Source organism: Oncorhynchus clarkii, chromosome 28 (genome assembly GCF_045791955.1).
Source record: "Oncorhynchus clarkii lewisi isolate Uvic-CL-2024 chromosome 28, UVic_Ocla_1.0, whole genome shotgun sequence".
NCBI lineage: Eukaryota > Metazoa > Chordata > Actinopteri > Salmoniformes > Salmonidae > Oncorhynchus > Oncorhynchus clarkii.
Window position 1 is genome coordinate 48,779,060 of NC_092174.1, and position 22,113 is coordinate 48,801,172.

Genomic DNA, 22,113 nt, shown 5'->3' on the forward strand with positions numbered 1-22,113 from the left:
CCCCTCCCCCTAACTCTCTACTCCCCTCCCCCTCCCTCTCTACTCCCCTCCCTCTCCCTCTCTACTCCCCTCCCCCTCCCTCTCTACTCCCCTCCCCCTAACTCTCTACTCCCCTCCCCCTCCCTCTCTACTCCCCTCCCTCTCCCTCTCTACTCCCCTCCCTCTCCCTCTCTACTCCCCTCCCTCTCCCTCTCTACTCCCCTCCCCCTCCCTCTCTACTCCCCTCCCCTCCCTCTCTACTCCCCTCCCTCTCCCCCTCCCCCTCCCTCTCTACTCCCCTCCCTCTCCCTCTCTACTCCCCTCCCTCCCCCTCCCTCTCTACTCCCCTCCCCTCCCTCTCCCTCTCTACTCCCCTCCCCCTCCCCCTCCCTCTCTACTCCCCTCCCTCTCCCTCTCTACTCCCCTCCCTCTCCCTCTCTACTCCCCTCCCCCTCCCTCTCTACTCCCTTCCCCCTCCCTCTCTACTCCCCTCCCCTTCCCTCTCTACTCCCCTCCCTCTCCCTCTCTACTCCCCTCCCTCTCTACTCCCCTCCCTCTCTACTCCCCTCCCCCTCCCTCTCTACTCCCCTCCCTCTCCCTCTCTACTCCCCTCCCTCTCCCTCTCTACTCCCCCCCCTCCCTCTTCCTCTCTACTCCCCTCCCTCTTTCCTCCCCTCCTCTCTCCCTCTCTACTCCCTCTCCCTCTTTCCTCTCCTCCTCGCTCCCTATCTACTCCTCTCCCTCTCTACTCCCCTCCCTCTCGCTCTCTACTCCCCTCTTCTCTCCCTCTCTACTCCCCTCCCCCTCCCTCTCTACTCCCCTCCCCTCCCCTCCCTCTCCCTCTCTACTCCCCTCCTCTCTCCCTCTCTACTCCCCTCCCTCTCCCTCTTTCCTCCCCTCCTCTCCCTCTCTACCCCCCCTCCCTCTCCCTCTCTACTCCCCTCCCTCTCTACTCCCCTCCCTCTCCCTCTCTACTCCTCTCCCTCTCCCTCTTTCCTCCCCTCCTCTCTCCCTCTCTACTCCCTCTCCCTCTTTCCTCTCCTCCTCTCTCCCTCTCTACTCCCCTCCCTCTCGCTCTCTACTCCCCTCCTCTCTCCCTCTCTACTCCCCTCCCCCTCCCTCTCTACTCCCCTCCCCTCCCTCTCCCTCTCTACTCCCCTCCTCTCTCCCTCTCTACTCCCCTCCCTCTCCCTCTTTCCTCCCCTCCTCTCCCTCTCTACTCCCCCCCTCCCTCTCCCTCTCTACTCCCCTCCCTCTCTACTCCCCTCCCTCTCCCTCTCTACTCCCCTCCTCTCTCCCTAGCTACTCCTCTCCCTCTCCCTCTTTCCTCCCTTCCTCTCTCCCTCTCTACTCCCTCTCCCTCTTTCCTCTCCTCCTCTCTCCCTATCTACTCCTCTCCCTCTCTACTCCCCTCCTCTCTCCCTCTCTACTCCCCTCCCCCTCCCTCTCTACTCCCCTCCCCTCCCTCTCTACTCCCCTCCTCTCCCTCTCTACTCTTCCCCTCTCCCTTTCTACTCCCCTCCTCTCTCCCTCTCTACTCCCCTCCCCCTCCCTCTCTACTCTCCTCCCTTTCCCTCTCTACTCCCCTCCCTCTCCTATCATTTTAAAGTGTAAATGAGTCTCTCTAACCTATGATCCATTTTCTCTTACAGACCAATGAGACCAAGGATGTGGTATGTCTTGTCTACCTATGTGACATGTTATTTCTACACTAATCATTACTTACATTTGTCTGTTTGTTGACATTTCTAACTGTGCTTTTTTCTATTTTTTTCAGTGCTGTTCTTTTGACTGCAATGTAAGTAGCTCCTAAATCCCATGACCCCCTTATGACCCCTTTATAACAGGTTGTAGTGTTCTATGAAGGCTCTCTGAGTGACATAGCAGTATGACCCCCTTATGACACCTTTATAACAGGTTGTAGTGTTCTATGAAGGCTCTCTGAGTGACATAGCAGTATGACCCCCTTATGACACCTTTATAACAGGTTGTAGTGTTCTATGAAGGCTCTCTAAGTGACATAGCAGTATGACCCCCTTATGACACCTTTATAACAGGTTGTAGTGTTCTATGAAGGCTCTTTGAGTGACATAGCAGTACAACCCCTTATGACACCTTTATAACAGGTTGTAGTGTTCTATGAAGGCCCTGGGTGACATAGCAGTACGACCCCTTATGACACCTTTATAACAGGTTGTAGTGTTCTATGAAGGCTCTCTGAGTGACATAGCAGTATGACTCCTTATGACACCTTTATAACAGGTTGTAGTGTTCTATGAAGGCTCTGGGTGACATAGCAGTATGACCCCCTTATGACACCTTTATAACAGGTTGTAGTGTTCTATGAAGGCTCTCTGAGTGACATAGCAGTATGACCCCCTTATGACACCTTTATAACAGGTTGTAGTGTTCTATGAAGGCTCTCTGTGTGACATAGCAGTACAACCCCTTATGACACCTTTATAACAGGTTGTAGTGTTCACTCTCTGAGTGACATAGTATGGTATGACCCATGATGACATCACTGATGATGTGTTTTGTCTGCAGGCTAAAGGAGGTCCCAAAGGACCAGTAGGAGACCTCGGGTCCAAGGTGGGGCTCACACACACACACACACAAGCACACATGCACGCGCACACACACACGAAAACCGGAAGACTTGTGATAGCTCCTAGGTTAATGCCTAGGATTTAGCTCAGTGTGCTAACCTGGTCATCATAGCTAGTGTCTGATTAGCTCCCCAGGTTAATGCCTAGGATTTAGCTCAGTGTGCTAACCTGGTCATCATAGCTAGTGTCTGATTAGCTCCCCAGGTTAATGCCTAGGCTTTGGCTCAGTGTGCTAACCTGGTCATCATAGCTAGTGTCTGATTAGCTCCCCAGGTTAATGCCTAGGCTTTAGCTCAGTGTGCTAACCTGGTCATTATAGCTAGTGTCTGATTAGCTCCCCAGGTTAATGCCTAGGATTTAGCTCAGTGTGCTAACCTGGTCATTATAGCTAGTGTCTGATTAGCTCCCCAGGTTAATGCCTAGGATTTAGCTCAGTGTGCTAACCTGGTCATTATAGCTAGTGTCTGATTAGCTCCCCAGGTTAATGCCTAGGATTTAGCTCAGTGTGCTAACCTGGTCATCATAGCTAGTGTCTGATTAGCTCCCCAGGTTAATGCCTAGGCTTTGGCTCAGTGTGCTAACCTGGTCATCATAGCTAGTGTCTGATTAGCTCCCCAGGTTAATGCCTAGGCTTTAGCTCAGTGTGCTAACCTGGTCATTATAGCTAGTGTCTGATTAGCTCCCCAGGTTAATGCCTAGGATTTAGCTCAGTGTGCTAACCTGATCTTCATATCTAGTGTCTGATTGTTGTTGTCATTGTGTATTATTGTTCTTGAATTCTAATGCTCTCCTCCTCTCACTTCCTCTCTCCACCTCTCTTCCTCTCTCCTCTCTCCTCCCTCTTCCTCTCCTCTCTTCCTGCAGGGTGAAACAGGTAGACAGGGGATGCCAGGCGAGAAGGGAGACATCGGGGTAGAGGTGAGTACCTGTGAACACACACGGGTCTGCTATTAACCCCAAAAATCTGCTATGTTATTAACCTATAGAATCAGGTCTGTTATTAACCTATAGAATCAGGTCTGTTATTAACTTATAGAATCAGGTATGTTATTAACCTATAGAATCAGGTATGTTATAACCTATAGAATCAGGTCTGTTATTAACCTATAGAATCAGGTCTGTTATTAACCTATAGAATCAGGTATGTTATTAACCTATAGAATCAGGTATGTTATAACCTATAGAATCAGGTCTGTTATTAACCTATACAATCAGGTCTGTTATTAACCTATAGAATCAGGTCTGTTATTAACCTATAGAATCAGGTCTGTTATTAACCTATAGAATCAGGTCTGTTATTAACCTATAGAATCAGGTACGTCATTAACCTATAGAATCAGGTCTGTTATTAACCTATAGAATCAGGTATGTTATTAACCTATAGAATCAGGTCTGTTATTAACCTATAGAATCAGGTCTGTTATTAACCTATAGAATCAGGTCTGTTATTAACCTATAGAATCAGGTACGTTATTAACCTATAGAATCAGGTCTGTTATTAACTTATAGAATCAGGTATGTTATTAACCTATAGAATCAGGTATGTTATAACCTATAGAATCAGGTCTGTTATTAACCTATAGAATCAGGTCTGTTATTAACCTATAGAATCAGGTATGTTATTAACCTATAGAATCAGGTATGTTATAACCTATAGAATCAGGTCTGTTATTAACCTATACAATCAGGTCTGTTATTAACCTATAGAATCAGGTCTGTTATTAACCTATAGAATCAGGTCTGTTATTAACCTATAGAATCAAGTCTGTTATTAACCTATAGAATCAGGTACGTCATTAACCTATAGAATCAGGTCTGTTATTAACCTATAGAATCAGGTATGTTATTAACCTATAGAATCAGGTCTGTTATTAACCTATAGAATCAGGTCTGTTATTAACCTATAGAATCAGGTCTGTTATTAACCTATAGAATCAGGTACGTTATTAACCTATAGAATCAGGTCTGTTATTAACCTATAGAATCAGGTCTGTTATTAACCTATAGAATCAGGTCTGTTATTAACCTATAGAATCAGGTACGTTATTAACCTATAGAATCAGGTCTGTTATTAACCTATAGAATCAGGTCTGTTATTAACCTATAGAATCAGGTCTGTTATTAACCTATAGAATCAGGTACGTTATTAACCTATAGAATCAGGTACGTTATTAACCTATAGAATCAGGTCTGTTATTAACCTATAGAATCAGGTCTGTTATTAACCTATAGAATCAGGTCTGTTATTAACCTATAGAATCGGGTCTGTTATTAACCTATAGAATCAGGTACGTTATTAACCTATAGAATCAGGTCTGCTATTAACCTATAGAATCAGGTCTGTTATTAACCTATAGAATCAGGTCTGTTATTAACCTATAGAATCAGGTACGTTATTAACCTATAGAATCAGGTCTGTTATTAACATATAGAATCGGGTCTGTTATTAACCTATAGAATCAGGTACGTTATTAACCTATAGAATCAGGTCTGTTATTAACCTATAGAATCAGGTACGTTATTAACCTATAGAATCAGGTCTGTTATTAACCTATAGAATCAGGTACGTTATTAACCTATAGAATCAGGTCTGTTATTAACCTATAGAATCGGGTCTGTTATTAACCTATAGAATCAGGTACGTTATTAACCTATAGAATCAGGTCTGCTATTAACCTATAGAATCAGGTCTGTTATTAACCTATAGAATCAGGTCTGTTATTAACCTATAGAATCAGGTACGTTATTAACCTATAGAATCAGGTCTGTTATTAACCTATAGAATCAGGTCTGTTATTAACCTATAGAATCAGGTCTGTTATTAACCTATAGAATCAGGTCTGTTATTAACCTATAGAATCAGGTCTGTTATTAACCTATAGAATCAGGTACGTTATTAACCTATAGAATCAGGTCTGTTATTAACCTATAGAATCAGGTCTGTTATTAACCTATACAATCAGGTCTGTTATTAACCTATAGAATCAGGTCTGTTATTAACCTATAGAATCAGGTATGTTATTAACCTATAGAATCAGGTCTGTTATTAACCTATAGAATCTCCCCCGGCTCTTTAATCTACTGATGATCCAGTCTTCTATTTCAGGGGAACTTGGGAGACCCCGGTCCCGTAGGATACCGTGGAATGAAGGTACTATATCTCAGACACATGATACGACCATGACAGTCTCTACATGATGATCATGACGATAACTGTTGTCTCGTTTCCAGGGCGACCGAGGTGGAATAGGCAACAAGGGCGAGAGAGGCCATAAAGGCTACAAGGTAAACTGCACAGCCATTGGGGGATTTTATTTCACCTTTACTGTAGTTATTTAGCAACATGCTGTGTTCTCCCATTGATGGACGCGCTCACTGAACTAACATCTCTCTCTCTGTCTCTCTCTCTGTCTTTGTCTCTCTCTGTCTCTCTGTCTCTCTCTCTCTCCCTGTCTCTCTCTCTGTGTCTCTCTCTCAGGGAGACAAAGGACAACAGGGGACAGATGGAGTTGATGGACGTAAGGGTGATCCAGGGTTTCCTGGTCTAGCCGGCTGTAAAGGTTCCCCAGGACCTGACGTGAGTCCTCCTAGTATTGTGTTATTTTAAACCCCAGTCCTGCGTTAGGGTTTAGAGTCTGTCTCTCTTTATAAGGGTCTTTATAAGGGATATGTGACATCAGGTTCAACATTTCAAATTGATTTCATATATATTTAAATATGATTTTCTTGTAGCTTCACATGTGTATAGTTACAGGAAAAACAGTCAATGAAACCATAACTCCTAGCAGCAACAAAACATCTACATGTCATTCTAAATGTTACAGGAAACATGTTTCTTTGTCCTGCCTAGTAGCAGGTCTGTTATGACAGATAACTGGGCTGATCAGACTGTTGGGATCTCAGGGCTGTTCAGACTGTTGGGATCTCAGGGCTGATCAGACTGTTGGGATCTCAGGGCTGATCAGACTGTTGGGATCTCAGGGCTGATCAGACTGTTGGGATCTCAGGGCTGATCAGACTGTTGGGATCTCAGGGCTGATCAGACTGTTGGGATCTCAGGGCTGATCAGACTGTTGGGATCTCAGGGCTGATCAGACTGTTGGGATCTCAGGGCTGATCAGACTGTTGGGATCTCAGGGCTGTTCAGACTGTTGGGATCTCAGGGCTGTTCAGACTGTTGGGATCTCAGGGCTGTTCAGACTGTTGGGATCTCAGGGCTGATCAGACTGTTGGGATCTCAGGGCTGATCAGACTGTTGGGATCTCAGGGCTGATCAGACTGTTGGGATCTCAGGGCTGATCAGACTGTTGGGATCTCAGGGCTGATCAGACTGTTGGGATCTCAGGGCTGATCAGACTGTTGGGATCTCAAGGCTGATCAGACTGTTGGGATCTCAGGGCTGATCTCAAATGATTCTGATTCACTTGGTAACAGCTCCTTACAGTTTTCAAATGATTCGGAATCCCTTGGTAACAGGTCAAATGATTCTGAATCCCTTGGTAACAGGTCAAATGATTCTGAATCACTTGGTAACAGGTCAAATGATTCTGAATCACTTGGTAACAGCTCCTGACAGTTGTCAAATGATTCTGAATCCCTTGGTAACAGGTCAAATGATTCTGAATCCCTTGGTAACAGGTCAAATGATTCTGAATCACTTGGTAACAGGTCAAATGATTCTGAATCACTTGGTAACAGCTCCTTACAGTTGTCAAATGATTCTGAATCCCTTGGTGACAGCTCCTTACAGTTGTCCACTGGTACCCTAGTTTGTGTGTATGTGTGTGTGTGTGTGTGTGTGTGTGTGTGTGTGTGTGTGTGTGTGTGTGTGTGTGTGTGTGTTTACAGTATGTTATCCCCCAGGGGTTAGTTTATAAACATGCTGCCAACAGAGTATGTAAACACAGTTATACTGATTAACAGCTTTGTCTGTCTGTCCCTCTGTCTGTCTGTCTGTCTGTCTGTCCCTCTGTCTGTCTGTTTTAGCCACATGTAGTAATGGGTGTACCCTAAGGGTCTTTGGATAATCAGTAGTAGAACTGTGTGAGGTAGTGAAGCTCTGCTCTACCTCAGGGGCTCTAGAACACTTGGGTTCTATTGCTCCCTGTTCTATATTCTGACTTCTATTCTGGTTGTAGGGCTCACAAGGAGACGGAGGTCCTAAGGGAGATCCTGGTCCATACGGAACCAAAGGAGCTAAGGTACAGTAAGATAACTTCCTGTTGTACTGTTGTTACCATGGCGATGTTGACAAGTGTATTTCTTGTTTCAGGGTGATCGGGGGAAAAACGGAGAACCAGGACGACCCGGTAACTACGGACCGCCCGGAACCAAGGTGTGTGTATATGTGTGTACATGAGTTTGGTTGTGTTTATGTGACTCTGAATCCACTCATATTAACATGCTGTGTTCTGATAGGGTACACTGGGCCCAAAAGGAGCCAATGGGGACAAAGGACAGCGGGGGGATGATGTAAGTGATTCTAACGCCTGAGAATTATAGGAAGATTCTGTTCACAAGAAAGTGTTGATGACATCAAGTGTGGCATCATGACTGTTGTGTGTTTCAGGGAGCACCCGGACCGGACGGCCTCCGAGGAGACAAAGTATTCACACTTTACTACTACTCCGCTGTGTGTCTGTGTGTCTGTGTGTCTGTGTATCTGTGTGTCTGTGTGTCTGTGTGTCTGTATCTGTGTATCTGTGTGTCTGTGTGTCTGTGTGTCTGTGTGTCTGTGTATCTGTGTGTCTGTGTGTCTGTGTGTCTGTGTGTCTGTGTGTCTGTGTGTCTGTGTGTCTGTGTATCTGTGTATCTGTGTATCTGTGTGTCTGTGTATCTGTGTGTCTGTGTATCTGTGTATCTGTGCATCTGTGCATCTGTGCGTCTGTGCGTCTGTGCGTCTGTGTATCTGTGTGTCTGTGTGTCTGTGTGTCTGTGTATCTGTGTGTCTGTGTATCTGTGTGTCTGTGTATCTGTGTATCTGTGTATCTGTGTGTCTGTGTGTCTGTGTGTCTGTGTTTCTGTGTATCTGTGTATCTGTGTATCTGTGTGTCTGTGTATCTGTGTGTCTGTGTGTCTGTGTATCTGTGTATCTGTGTATCGGTGTGTCTGTGTATCTGTGTATCTGTGTGTCTGTGTGTCTGTGTATCTGTGTGTCTGTGTGTCTGTGTGTCTGTGTATCTGTGTGTCTGTGTATCTGTGTATCTGTGTGTCTGTGTGTCTGTGTGTCTGCGTGTCTGTGTGTCTGTGTATCTGTGTGTCTGTGTGTCTGTGTGTCTGTGTGTCTGTGTATCTGTGTGTATGTGTGTCTGTGTATCTGTGTATCTGTGTGTCTGTGTGTCTGTGTATCTGTGTGTCTGTGTATCTGTGTGTCTGTGTGTCTGTGTGTCTGTGTAGCTGTGTGTCTGCGTGTCTGTGTATCTGTGTGTCTGCGTGTCTGCGTATCTGCGTATCTGTGTGTCTGTGTATCTGTGTGTCTGTGTATCTGTGTATCTGTGTGTCTGTGTTAACTTCTGTTCATTCTCCTTCAGGGAACCCCAGGAGAGAAAGGAGAACAAGGAACCCGTGGAAACAGAGGACCAAGAGGAGATTTGGTGAGTGATGATGTTGATGATGATGATGTCCTTGAGCAAGGCAAATGATCTGGGGCAGGGATGATTTTGGGGGGTGGGGGGGGGGGGCTCAGTTGGGGTCTCAACTTCCTGTTGACAGTTAGAATACACACGGTGACATTTAGAAATGTGGTTTTCCATTAGCCCATATCAGGAAAACAAAATGTGATTGGTCAATTAGTCTAGCGGCCAGCTATGTAACTGGTTGAATTACCGACCGGGGTGGGGCCCATTGATCATCAGTTGTCATTTAAAAAAACTGGAAACATTTGCCTCCCCCCTGTGGCAAAATGTGTAGAATTTCAGGAAATGAATTTTAAAACATTAATGTTTTCTCTTGGCTGTCACGAGGGGGGGGGCGCTAAATGTTTTTGGGGGTGGGGGTTTGGATGTGAGTACACAGACCCACAAGCCACTGCGGCCCCTCATGATGAGTTCTGTTTTTTGTGGCCCCTACCCCCCGATCAAAGTTGCCCCTCCCTAATCTAGGGAGTTGAAAGCTAGCCTGGTTACCATTCTCTTTAGCTTACATTCCACTCCATGAAGTCCGTGCAAATTACAGAAGTGGTGATGATGATGATGATGAAGGTGTGTGTTGACTGATGTCTTCTGTCCCTTCAGGGTGACCCAGGACCTCGTGGAGATCAGGGCAGAGAGGGTTCATCTGGAGCCAATGGAGAGCCTGTATGTACCATAGTTCTAAAACCACATTAAAAACCCTTCATCAATAGTAGCTTACTAGGTTAACTCTAAGGTTGCTTACTAGGTTAACTCTAAGGCTGCTTACTAGGTTAACTCTAAGGCTGCTTACTAGGTTAACTCTAAGGCTGCTTACTAGGTTAACTCTAAGGCTGCTTACTAGGTTAACTCTAAGGCTGCTTACTAGGTTAACTCTAAGGCTGCTTACTAGGTTAACTCTAAGGCTGCTTACTAGGTTAACTCTAAGGCTGCTTACTAGGTTAACTCTACGGCTGCTTACTAGGTTAACTCTAAGGCTGCTTACTAGGTTAACTCTAAGGCTGCTTACTAGGTTAACTCTAAGGCTGCTTACTAGGTTAAATCTAAGGCTGCGCGGTTAGACAGAGCCGCATGAAAACATACGAAGTCGGAAACACATTCATCATTGTCCGTTTTTGTCTGTAAAAAATGTAATGTAAGTTGCATATGAACAAAGGCCGATATATTCTTGTTCATCGTCCGTCAACAGATGACTCCTAATTATCGTACATCAAATCTTTGTCTAAGAGGTTTAACTGGGTTGCTTAGCTATTGCATTACAGTGCAGAATGTGGTGGTATTATTATGAATCATGTTCCCGGTGACCACTAGCATTACAGTGCAGAATGTGGTGGTATTATTATGAATCATGTTCCCGGTGACCACTAGCATTACAGTGCAGAATGTGGTGGTATTATTATGAATCATGTTCCCGGTGACCACTAGCATTACAGTGCAGAATGTGGTGGTATTATTATGAATCATGTTCCCGGTGACCACTAGCATTACAGTGCAGAATGTGGTGGTATTATTATGAATCATGTTCCCGGTGACCACTAGCATTACAGTGCAGAATGTGGTGGTATTATTATCAATCATGTTCCCGGTGACCACTAGCATTACAGTGCAGAATGTGGTGGTATTATTATGAATCATGTTCCCGGTGACCACTAGCATTACAGTGCAGAATGTGGTGGTATTATTATGAATCATGTTCCCGGTGACCACTAGCATTACAGTGCAGAATGTGGTGGTATTATTATGAATCATGTTCCCGGTGACCACTAGCATTACAGTGCAGAATGTGGTGGTATTATTATGAATCATGTTCCCGGTGACCACTAGCATTACAGTGCAGAATGTGGTGGTATTATTATGAATCATGTTCCCGGTGACCACTAGCATTACAGTGCAGAATGTGGTGGTATTATTATGAATCATGTTCCCGGTGACCATTAGCATTACAGTGCAGAATGTGGTGGTATTATTATGAATCATGTTCCCGGTGACCACTAGCATTACAGTGCAGAATGTGGTGGTATTATTATGAATCATGTTCCCGGTGACCACTAGCATTACAGTGCAGAATGTGGTGGTATTATTATGAATCATGTCCCCGGTGACCACTAGCATTACAGTGCAGAATGTGGTGGTATTATTATGAATCATGTTCCCGGTGACCACTAGCATTACAGTGCAGAATGTGGTGGTATTATTATGAATCATGTTCCCGGTGACCACTAGCATTACAGTGCAGAATGTGGTGGTATTATTATGAATCATGTTCCCGGTGACCACTAGCATTACAGTGCAGAATGTGGTGGTATTATTATGAATCATGTTCCCGGTGACCACTAGCATTACAGTGCAGAATGTGGTGGTATTATTATGAATCATGTTCCCGGTGACCACTAGCATTACAGTGCAGAATGTGGTGGTATTATTATGAATCATGTTCCCGGTGACCACTAGCATTACAGTGCAGAATGTGGTGGTATTATTATGAATCATGTTCCCGGTGACCACTAGCATTACAGTGCAGAATGTGGTGGTATTATTATGAATCATGTTCCCGGTGACCACTAGCATTACAGTGCAGAATGTGGTGGTATTATTATGAATCATGTTCCCGGTGACCACTAGCATTACAGTGCAGAATGTGGTGGTATTATTATGAATCATGTTCCCGGTGACCACTAGCATTACAGTGCAGAATGTGGTGGTATTATTATGAATCATGTCCCCGGTGACCACTAGCATTACAGTGCAGAATGTGGTGGTATTATTATCAATCATGTTCCCGGTGACCACTAGCCTTACAGTGCAGAATGTGGTGGTATTATTATGAATCATGTTCCCGGTGACCACTAGCATTACAGTGCAGAATGTGGTGGTATTATTATGAATCATGTTCCCGGTGACCACTAGCATTACAGTGCAGAATGTGGTGGTATTATTATGAATCATGTTCCCGGTGACCACTAGCATTACAGTGCAGAATGTGGTGGTATTATTATGAATCATGTTCCCGGTGACCACTAGCATTACAGTGCAGAATGTGGTGGTATTATTATGAATCATGTTCCCGGTGACCACTAGCATTACAGTGCAGAATGTGGTGGTATTATTATGAATCATGTTCCCGGTGACCACTAGCATTACAGTGCAGAATGTGGTGGTATTATTATGAATCATGTTCCCGGTGACCACTAGCATTACAGTGCAGAATGTGGTGGTATTATTATGAATCATGTTCCCGGTGTTCAGTAGCATTACAGTGCAGAATGTGGTGGTATTATTATGAATCATGTTCCCGGTGACCACTAGCATTACAGTGCAGAATGTGGTGGTATTATTATGAATCATGTTCCCGGTGACCACTAGCATTACAGTGCAGAATGTGGTGGTATTATTATCAATCATGTTCCCGGTGACCACTAGCATTACAGTGCAGAATGTGGTGGTATTATTATGAATCATGTTCCCGGTGACCACTAGCATTACAGTGCAGAATGTGGTGGTATTATTATGAATCATGTTCCCGGTGACCACTAGCATTACAGTGCAGAATGTGGTGGTATTATTATGAATCATGTCCCCGGTGACCACTAGCATTACGAGGGGAAAGGAACACACAGTCAAAAGACATGTTCTTTTTGGCATAGTTCTTTCACCCGGTAGAGAGGGAGAGTGAGTCAGAGGGGAAAGTGTGAGTCTAGAAGTTCCCTGTAAAAACAGAAGCCGAGATGGAACTCTGTCCAGCTTTCTACCAGTTTCTCTCTCTCTCTCTCTCTGTCTCTCTCTCTCTCTCTCTCTCAATTCAATTCACTACTCCCTCCCTCCCTCCCTCCTCTCTCTCTCTCTCTCTCTCTCTCTCTCTCTCTCTCACTCTACCTCTCTCTCCCTCTCTCAATTCACTTCTCTCTCTCTGTCTCTCTCTATCTCTGCCTCTCTCTCTCTCTCTCTCTCAATTCAATTCAATTCACTTCTCCCTCCCTCCCTCCCTCCCTCTCTCTCTCTCTCTCTCTCTCTCTCTCTCTCTCTCTCTCTCTCTCTCTCTCTCTCTCAATTCAATTCACTTCTCTCTCTGTCTCTCTCTCTCTCCCTCCCTCCCTCCCTCCCTCTCTCTCTCTCTCTCTCTCTCTCTCTCTCTCTCTCTCTCTCTCTCTCTCTCTCTCTCGCTCTCTCTCTCTCTCTCTCAATTCAATTCACTTCTCTCTCTCTGTCTCTTTGTCTCTCTCTGTCTCTGTCTCTCTCTCTCTCTCTCTCTTCTGTCTTTCTCTCTCACACACACACTTTCCCCTGACTTAGCCCTTCTAATGTGTGTCTGTGACCATCCAATAAGACAGGGCGTATTATGATAATTATAACCGTTAGCGCTGTTGAATATTAGTGTAACCATAGAAACCAACCTTCCTCTGTGATGCCGTGCCTCTCTCTGAATGGCTGCTTTGTGCTTTAGGTCCTCTCCTCATCAAAACCTAATGAACAGAACAAACATGAAATAAACCACACTCACACATCGGGTCTTTGTGCTTTAGGTCCTCTCCTCATCAAAACCTAATGAACAGAACAAACATGAAAAAAACCACACTCACACATCGGGTCTGTGTCTAATAAATCAATTGAATAAACACCATCACAATAGATTCATGATTTATTTTAGGCAGGTCTAAAGAAAATGTATTTCATGTCCTACTGTATGTTATCTGGCTATTCTCCCTGCTATAGGCTGTAGGCTTATTCATTTATCAGACTAGATACTGTATGTTATCTGGCTATAGACTTGTTAATTTATCAGACTAGATACTGTATGTTATCAGACTAGATACTGTATGTTATCTGGCTATAGGCTGTAGGCTTGTTCATTTATCAGACTAGATACTGTATGTTATCTGGCTATAGACTTGTTCATTTAGTAGACTAGATACTGTATGTTATCTGGTTATAGGCTTGTTCATTTAGTAGACTAGATACTGTATGTTATCTGGCTATAGGCTTGTTCATTTATCAGACTAGATACTGTATGTTATCTGGCTATAGACTTGTTCATTTATCAGACTAGATACTGTATGTTATCTGGCTATAGACTTGTTCATTTATCAGACTAGATACTGTATGTTATCTGGCTATAGACTTGTTCATTTATCAGACTAGATACTGTATGTTATCTGGCTATAGACTTGTTCATTTATCAGACTAGATACTGTATGTTATCTGGCTATAGACTTGTTCATTTATCAGACTAGATACTGTATGTTATCTGGCTATAGACTGTAAGCTTGTTAATTTACCAGACTAGATACTGTATGTTATCAGACTAGATACTGTATGTTATCTGGCTATAGACTGTAGGCTGTGTGTGTGTGTGCGTGCGTGCGTGCGTGCGTGCGTGCGTGCGTGCGTGCGTGCGTGTGTGTGCGTTCTAAGCATATTCTTGTGTGTTCCAGGGCGACATCGGCAGGGCGGGGTCTCCAGGATACAGAGGAGATGAGGGCGCCCCCGGACCAGAGGTGAGGCATCTAGTTCATCTGTTTATTCATTCTGGCATCTAGTTAGTAATACATGTATTTATCTCACACACATTCATCACTGTGTTGGAAAAGTTTAAGGCTTTGTCAAATCTTATTTTCCATCTGATATTGTGATATTGATCAAAGTGTGTGTTTAAATGTGGTCAGGTAGTCAGGAAGTCTCAGAGGAGAACGACTGCTCCCTGTCATTGAAGCCACCGAAGTTCTTGGCCGATCGCGGTACTGCAGGCATTGTTAGCAGAAAACAGGATCCTGCATTATAGCGAATGGAAAAATGCATCTTTGTGTTAATAAAAAATGTTTCAAAGACAATAACTGCTTCTAATACACCAGATGTATGTCATGGAACCGATTATTTTAAAATCGCACACAGAATAAGTTAAGGATAATTGAGTTACTAATGGCAGCCTGCAGTACCCCTGTCGGCCTTCAACTTGAGTTACTCAAATAGAGGGGGCAGCACTGAGCTAGCCAACAGCTTCACGTCTTGCAGTAGCTCAAACTTCGCATGTTATATCGCCATTCGACGCCATCTTAACCGACTTAATTTGGCTTCAATGCGCTGTTGAGTCTACACATGGGAAGGAATGGTGTCACATGATCAATGGGATGAACATTGGGAAGTCTTCATCGGATGAAGTTCAGCCATTAACCTCTGACCTACATTTCCTACATTGTCTTATCTAAACTACATTTCCCATCTGTCTCTTATCTAAACTACATTTCCCATCTGTCTCTTATCTAAACTACATTTCCCATCTGTCTCTTATCTAAACTACATTTCCCATCTGTCTCTTATCTAAACTACATTTCCCATCTGTCTCTTATCTAAACTACATTTCCCATCTGTTTCCAAAATCTAAAATATTTTTCCTATCTGCCTCTTATTTCCCAGGGCCCCAAAGGACCTAGAGGGATCAAAGGAGCTCCCGGAGACAGAGGCCAGATCGGAGCGAGGGTGAGAGAGAGAGCAAGAGGGGGAGTGCGGGGGGCTGGAGGAGAGAGAGAGGAGTGTGTACAGTGTGTGAGTAAGAAAGAGAGAAAGAAAGAGATGGCTGAAGTTTTCTGTCTCTTCTATTCCAGGGAGAAGATGGTGCACCTGGAAATGGAACTGAGGGTTGTCATGGTTTCCAGGTACAATTGTGTGACGTGATGTATTGTTGTTTGGGTTTATAATAATGTGTGTGTGTGTGTGTGTGTGTGTGTGTGGGTGGGTGTATATACAGTGTCCGTGCGTTTGTCTGTGTGTGTGTGTGTGTGTGTGTGTGTGTGTGTGTGTGTGTGTGTGTGTGTGTGTGTGTGTGTGTGTGTGTGGGTGGGTGTGTGTGAATATACTGTGTGTGTGTGCGCGTTTGTCTATGTGTGTGCGTGCGTGGATGTATGTACAGTGTGTGTGTGTGTGTTGTTCGGCCGGCTCTCTCTCTCACGTGTGTTTGTCTCTTTCCTCTCTCAGGGTTACCCCGGCCCACGAGGAGGTACTGGAGAGCCGGTGAGTTCATGACCTTTTACCTTTAAGCTCTCACCTCTGAATCAGGACCAAGGCATGACTCACACTATCACAACTGAAACAATGAGTCATGGTGACTAGTGTTACTGGAACAATGAGTCATGGTGACTAGTGTTACTGGAACAATGAGTCATGGTGACTAGTGTTACTGGAACAATGAGTCATGGTGACTAGTGTTACTGGAACTGAAACAATGAGTCATGGTGACTAGTGTTACTGGAACAATGAGTCATGGTGACTAGTGTTACTGGAACAATGAGTCATGATGACTAGTGTTACTGGAACAATGAGTCATGATGACTAGTGTTACTGGAACAATGAGTCATGATGACTAGTGTTACTGGAACAATGAGTCATGATGACTAGTATTACTGGAACAATGAGTCATGGTGACTAGTGTTACTGGAACAATGAGTCATGATGACTAGTGTTACTGGAACAATGAGTCATGATGACTAGTGTTACTGTGTCATGAGTCATGATGACTAGAGGGATTGTTTCCCAGTCCCTGACCATGAGGGATTGTTTCCCAGTCCCCGACCATGAGGGATTGTTTCCCAGTCCCTGACCATGAGGGATTGTTCCCAGTCCCTGACCATGAGGAACTGTTTCCCTGACCATGAGGGATTGTTTCCAGTCCCTGACCATGAGGGATTGTTTCCAGTCCCTTACCATGAGGAACTGTTTCCCTGACCATGAGGGATTGTTTCCAGTCCCTGACCATGAGGGGTTGTTTCCAGTCCCTGACCATGAGGGATTGTTTCCAGTCCCTGACCATGAGGAACTGTTTCCAGTCCCTGACCATGAGGGATTGTTTCCAGTCCCTGACCATGAGGGATTGTTCCCAGTCCCTGACCATGAGGGATTGTTTCCAGTCCCTGACCATGAGGGATTGTTTCCAGTCCCTGACCATGAGGGATTGTTCCCAGTCCCTGACCATGAGGGATTGCTTCTAGTCCCTGACCATGAGGGATTGCTTCTAGTCCCTGACCATGAGGGGTTGTTTCCAGTCCCTGACCATGAGGGGCTGTTTCCAGTCATTGACCATGAGGGATTGTTTCCAGTCCCTGACCATGAGGGATTGTTCCCAGTCCCTGACCATGAGGGATTGCTTCTAGTCCCTGACCATGAGGGATTGCTTCTAGTCCCTGACCATGAGGGGCTGTGTCCAGTCCCTGACCATGAGGAACTGTTTCCAGTCACTGACCATGAGGGATTGTTTCCAGTCCCTGACCATGAGGGATTGTTCCCAGTCCCTGACCATGAGGGGCTTTTTCCAGTCCCTGACCATGAGGGATTGTTTCCAGTCCCTGACCATGAGGGGCTGTTTCCAGTTCCTGACCATGAGGGATTGTTCCCAGTCCCTGACCATGAGGGATTGTTTCACTCTTTTCCCACGTAGTGCACTGGTCTGTGGACCAGACACTTAAATATGGAATTGGTTCCATTTGGGACGCAGACTTAATCTGTGGACCAGAACCTTAAGTATGGAATAGGGTCCATTAATCCCTGTGTGGTGGGAAACAACCGTCTTTATCTCGGACATGACGATTGGCCACTTTTATTTGGTCTGGTCCGCTAGCTATTGACTGAATTATCCAGAGGTTTCTGACCCCTGGCTTTTGACCTTTAGGGCGGAAAGGGAACCCCAGGACCTAAAGGAGACGACGGAGAGCCTGGAGACGCTGGCCTGGACGTGAGTCACACCATTTCTCTCTCTCTCTCTCTCTCTCTCTCTCTCTCTCTCTCTCTCTCTCATATATATATATGGTTTTTGAGATCAAAGCGAGCCTAGCCACATGGGCACATTTGTGATTTGTTCTTAAAGGGCTTCCTGAGTGGCGCAGCGGTCTAAGGTACTGCATCGAGGTGTCACTACAGACCCAGGTTCGATCCCTGGCTGTGTCACAACCGACCGTGACCGGGGGTCCCATAGGGTGGCGCACAACTGGCCCATCGTTGTCTGGGTTTGGCTGGGGGGGCTTTGTTTGGCTCATCGCGCTCTAGTGACTCCTTGTGGCGGGCTGGGGGCCTGCAGGCTGACCTCGGTCCTCAGTTGAACGGTGTTTACTCTGACACATTGGTGCAGCTGGCTTCTGGGTTAAGGGGGCGGGTGTTAAGAAGTGTGGTTTGGCAGGTCATGTTCCGTAGGGTCACTGCAGTTTAAAAGCAAGCAGTAACACAATATACAGGGGTACCAGGTTAGTAATGAGGCTATATACAGGGGTACCAGGTAGTAATGAGGCTATATACAGGGGTACCAGGTTAGTAATGAGGCTATATACAGGGGTACCTGGTTAGTAATGAGGCTATATACAGGAGTACAGGTTAGTAATGAGGCTATATACAGGGGTATCAGGTTAGTAATGAGGCTATATACAGGGGTACAGGTTAGTAATGAGGCTATATACAGGGGTACCAGGTAGTAATGAGGCTATATACAGGGGTATCAGGTTAGTAGTGAGGCTATATACAGGGGGTACCAGGTTAGTAATGAGGCTATATACAGGGGTACCAGGTAATAATGAGGCTATATACAGGGGGTACAGGTTAGTAATGAGGCTATATACAGGGGTATCAGGTTAGTAATGAGGCTATATACAGGAGTACAGGTAGTAATGAGGCTATATACAGGAGTACAGGTTAGTAATGAGGCTATATACAGTGAGTACCAGGTATTAATAAGGCTATATACAGGGGTACCAGGTACAGGGAGTACTGGTACCGATTTGATGTGCTGTAGTACAGGTTAGTAATGAGGCTATATACAGGGGGTACTGGTACCGAGTTGATGTGCTGTAGTACAGGTTAATAATGAGGCTATATACAGGGGTACCAGGTAGTAATGAGGCTATATACAGGGGTACCAGGTTAGTAATGAGGCTATATACAGGGGTATCAGGTTAGTAATGAGGCTATATACAGGGGAATCAGGTTAGTGTGTGTGTGTGTGTGTGTGTGTGTGTGTGTGTGTGTGTATGTGTATGTGTGTGTGTGTGTGTGTGTGTGTGTGTGTGTGTGTGTGTGTGTGTGTGTGTGTGCGGTGTAAATATCAAATCAAATCATGTCACATTTTATTTTACACACACACTATATTACAATGTCGCTATGCTTAAAACACACGCACACGCACACGCACACACACACACACATACATTATATTACCATGGCACCAGGCTTTGAACACACACACACACGTACGCACACATACATACATCCATACACGCACACACTCAGACACTCAGACATGTGTTTGTTAAGCATAAATGTTTTATGTGTCTGGGACTGTTAAGGTTTGGAATGTGTGGTGATTAGAGCAGTGTGTTAGGGAGGAGGTGTCTAACTATTCTTGGACCAGATGTCTCCGCAAAATAGCAAACAAACAAACATTTAACCAACTGGGGACATTTTGTTTGTCCCCACAAGGTCAAATGCTATTTCTAGGATTAAGGTTGGAATTAATGATGGGGTTAGAATTAAGGGAGGAGGTACAACTTGTTCTGGTATAGTATGGTACACCTTGTTCTGGTACATTATGGTATAATATACACCTTGTTCTGGTACATTATGGTACAACTTGTTCTGGTACATTATGGTGTAATATACACCTTGTTCTGGTATAGTATGGGATAATATACACCTTGTTCTGGTATAGTATGGGATAATATACACCTTGTTGTGGTATAGTATGGGATAATATACACCTTGTTCTGGTATAGTATGGGATAATATACACCTTGTTGTGGTACAGTATGGGATAATATACACCTTGTTGTGGTATAGTATGGGATAATATACACCTTGTTGTGGTATAGTATGGGATAATATACACCTTGTTGTGGTATAGTATGGTATAATATACACCTTGTTCTGGTATAGTATGGGATAATATACATCTTGTTGTGGTATAGTATGGTATAATATACACTTTGTTCTGGTATAGTATGGGATAATATACACCTTGTTGTGGTATAGTATGGTATAATATACACCTTGTTGTGGTATAGTATGGGATAATATACACCTTATTGTGGTATAGTATGGGATAATATACACCTTGTTGTGGTATAGTATCGGATAATATACACCTTGTTGTGGTATAGTATGGGATAATATACACCTTGTTGTGGTATAGTATCGGATAATATACACCTTGTTGTGGTACATTATGGTTCACCTTGTTCTGGTATAGTATGGGATAATATACACCTTGTTGTGGTATAGTATGGGATAATATACACCTTGTTCTGGTATAGTATGGGATAATATACACCTTGTTGTGGTATAGTATGGGATAATATACACCTTGTTCTGGTATAGTATGGGATAATATACACCTTGTTGTGGTACAGTATGGGATAATATACACCTTGTTGTGGTATAGTATGGGATAATATACACCTTGTTGTGGTATAGTATGGGATAATATACACCTTGTTGTGGTATAGTATGGTATAATATACACCTTGTTCTGGTATAGTATGGGATAATATACATCTTGTTGTGGTATAGTATGGTATAATATACACTTTGTTCTGGTATAGTATGGGATAATATACACCTTGTTGTGGTATAGTATGGTATAATATACACCTTGTTGTGGTATAGTATGGGATAATATACACCTTGTTGTGGTATAGTATGGGATAATATACACCTTGTTGTGGTATAGTATCGGATAATATACACCTTGTTGTGGTATAGTATCGGATAATATACACCTTGTTGTGGTATAGTATCGGATAATATACACCTTGTTGTGGTACATTATGGTTCACCTTGTTCTGGTATAGTATGGGATAATATACATCTTGTTGTGGTATAGTATGGTATAATATACACTTTGTTCTGGTATAGTATGGGATAATATACACCTTGTTGTGGTATAGTATGGGATAATATACACCTTGTTGTGGTATAGTATCGGATAATATACACCTTGTTGTGGTATAGTATGGGATAATATACACCTTGTTGTGGTATAGTATCGGATAATATACACCTTGTTGTGGTACATTATGGTTCACCTTGTTCTGGTATAGTATGGGATAATATACACCTTGTTGTGGTATAGTATGGGATAATATACACCTTGTTGTGGTATAGTATGGTATAATATACACCTTGTTGTGGTACATTATGGTTTACCTTGTTGTGGTATAGTATGGTATAATATACACCTTGTTGTGGTATAGTATGGTTCACCTTGTTGTGGTATAGTATGGTATAATATACACCTTGTTGTGGTACATTATGGTTCACCTTGTTCTGGTATAGTATGGGATAATATACACCTTGTTCTGGTATAGTATGGTTCACCTTGTTGTGGTATAGTATGGTATAATATACACCTTGTTGTGGTACATTATGGTTCACCTTGTTCTGGTATAGTATGGGATAATATACACCTTGTTCTGGTATAGTATGGTTCACCTTGTTGTGGTATAGTATGGGATAATATACACCTTGTTGTGGTATAGTATGGGATAATATACACCTTGTTGTGGTACTATCTGTTTTCTTCACATCTGGTCACCATTACATGTATTCCATAGGATGTTGACGGGGGGAGTTCCTACAACATAGTGTTCAGACAAAGGCTTACTGAATCCTGCAATGCTTTTTTCCACGACCGGTTTTAAATAGTCTTTGTCCTTTGTTCTCAAATATCTTCGTACCATCTATTGGAGAGAACATTTCAGCTTCTTGTCTAAAGGTTTCCCTCTCTTTTACTTTCTGACAAAACTTTCACTCAAGTCTCTCTTAACTGTGTGTTACCTTGTCTCTCTACCTGTGTGTTACCTTGTCTCTCTACCTGTGTGTTACCTTGTCTCTCTACCTGTGTGTGTTACCTTGTCTCTCTACCTGTGTGTTAC

General features: G+C 43.9%; 1 protein-coding gene across 1 annotated transcript in view; it reads left to right on the plus strand.

The window, feature by feature from the left end:
- Positions 1 to 22,113, plus strand: part of LOC139386827 (collagen alpha-1(VI) chain-like) — an 83,659-nt gene that overhangs the window by 36,970 nt on the left and 24,576 nt on the right. The window contains exons 6-23 of the mRNA XM_071132661.1: positions 1,632 to 1,652; positions 1,757 to 1,777; positions 2,527 to 2,571; positions 3,453 to 3,506; positions 5,695 to 5,739; positions 5,820 to 5,873; positions 6,067 to 6,165; positions 7,727 to 7,789; positions 7,861 to 7,923; positions 8,007 to 8,060; positions 8,158 to 8,193; positions 9,119 to 9,181; positions 9,821 to 9,883; positions 14,647 to 14,709; positions 15,626 to 15,688; positions 15,814 to 15,864; positions 16,184 to 16,219; positions 17,871 to 17,933. Coding sequence (XP_070988762.1) covers positions 1,632 to 1,652; positions 1,757 to 1,777; positions 2,527 to 2,571; positions 3,453 to 3,506; positions 5,695 to 5,739; positions 5,820 to 5,873; positions 6,067 to 6,165; positions 7,727 to 7,789; positions 7,861 to 7,923; positions 8,007 to 8,060; positions 8,158 to 8,193; positions 9,119 to 9,181; positions 9,821 to 9,883; positions 14,647 to 14,709; positions 15,626 to 15,688; positions 15,814 to 15,864; positions 16,184 to 16,219; positions 17,871 to 17,933 — 957 coding nt within the window. The remainder of the gene's footprint in view (positions 1 to 1,631; positions 1,653 to 1,756; positions 1,778 to 2,526; positions 2,572 to 3,452; positions 3,507 to 5,694; positions 5,740 to 5,819; positions 5,874 to 6,066; positions 6,166 to 7,726; positions 7,790 to 7,860; positions 7,924 to 8,006; positions 8,061 to 8,157; positions 8,194 to 9,118; positions 9,182 to 9,820; positions 9,884 to 14,646; positions 14,710 to 15,625; positions 15,689 to 15,813; positions 15,865 to 16,183; positions 16,220 to 17,870; positions 17,934 to 22,113) is intronic.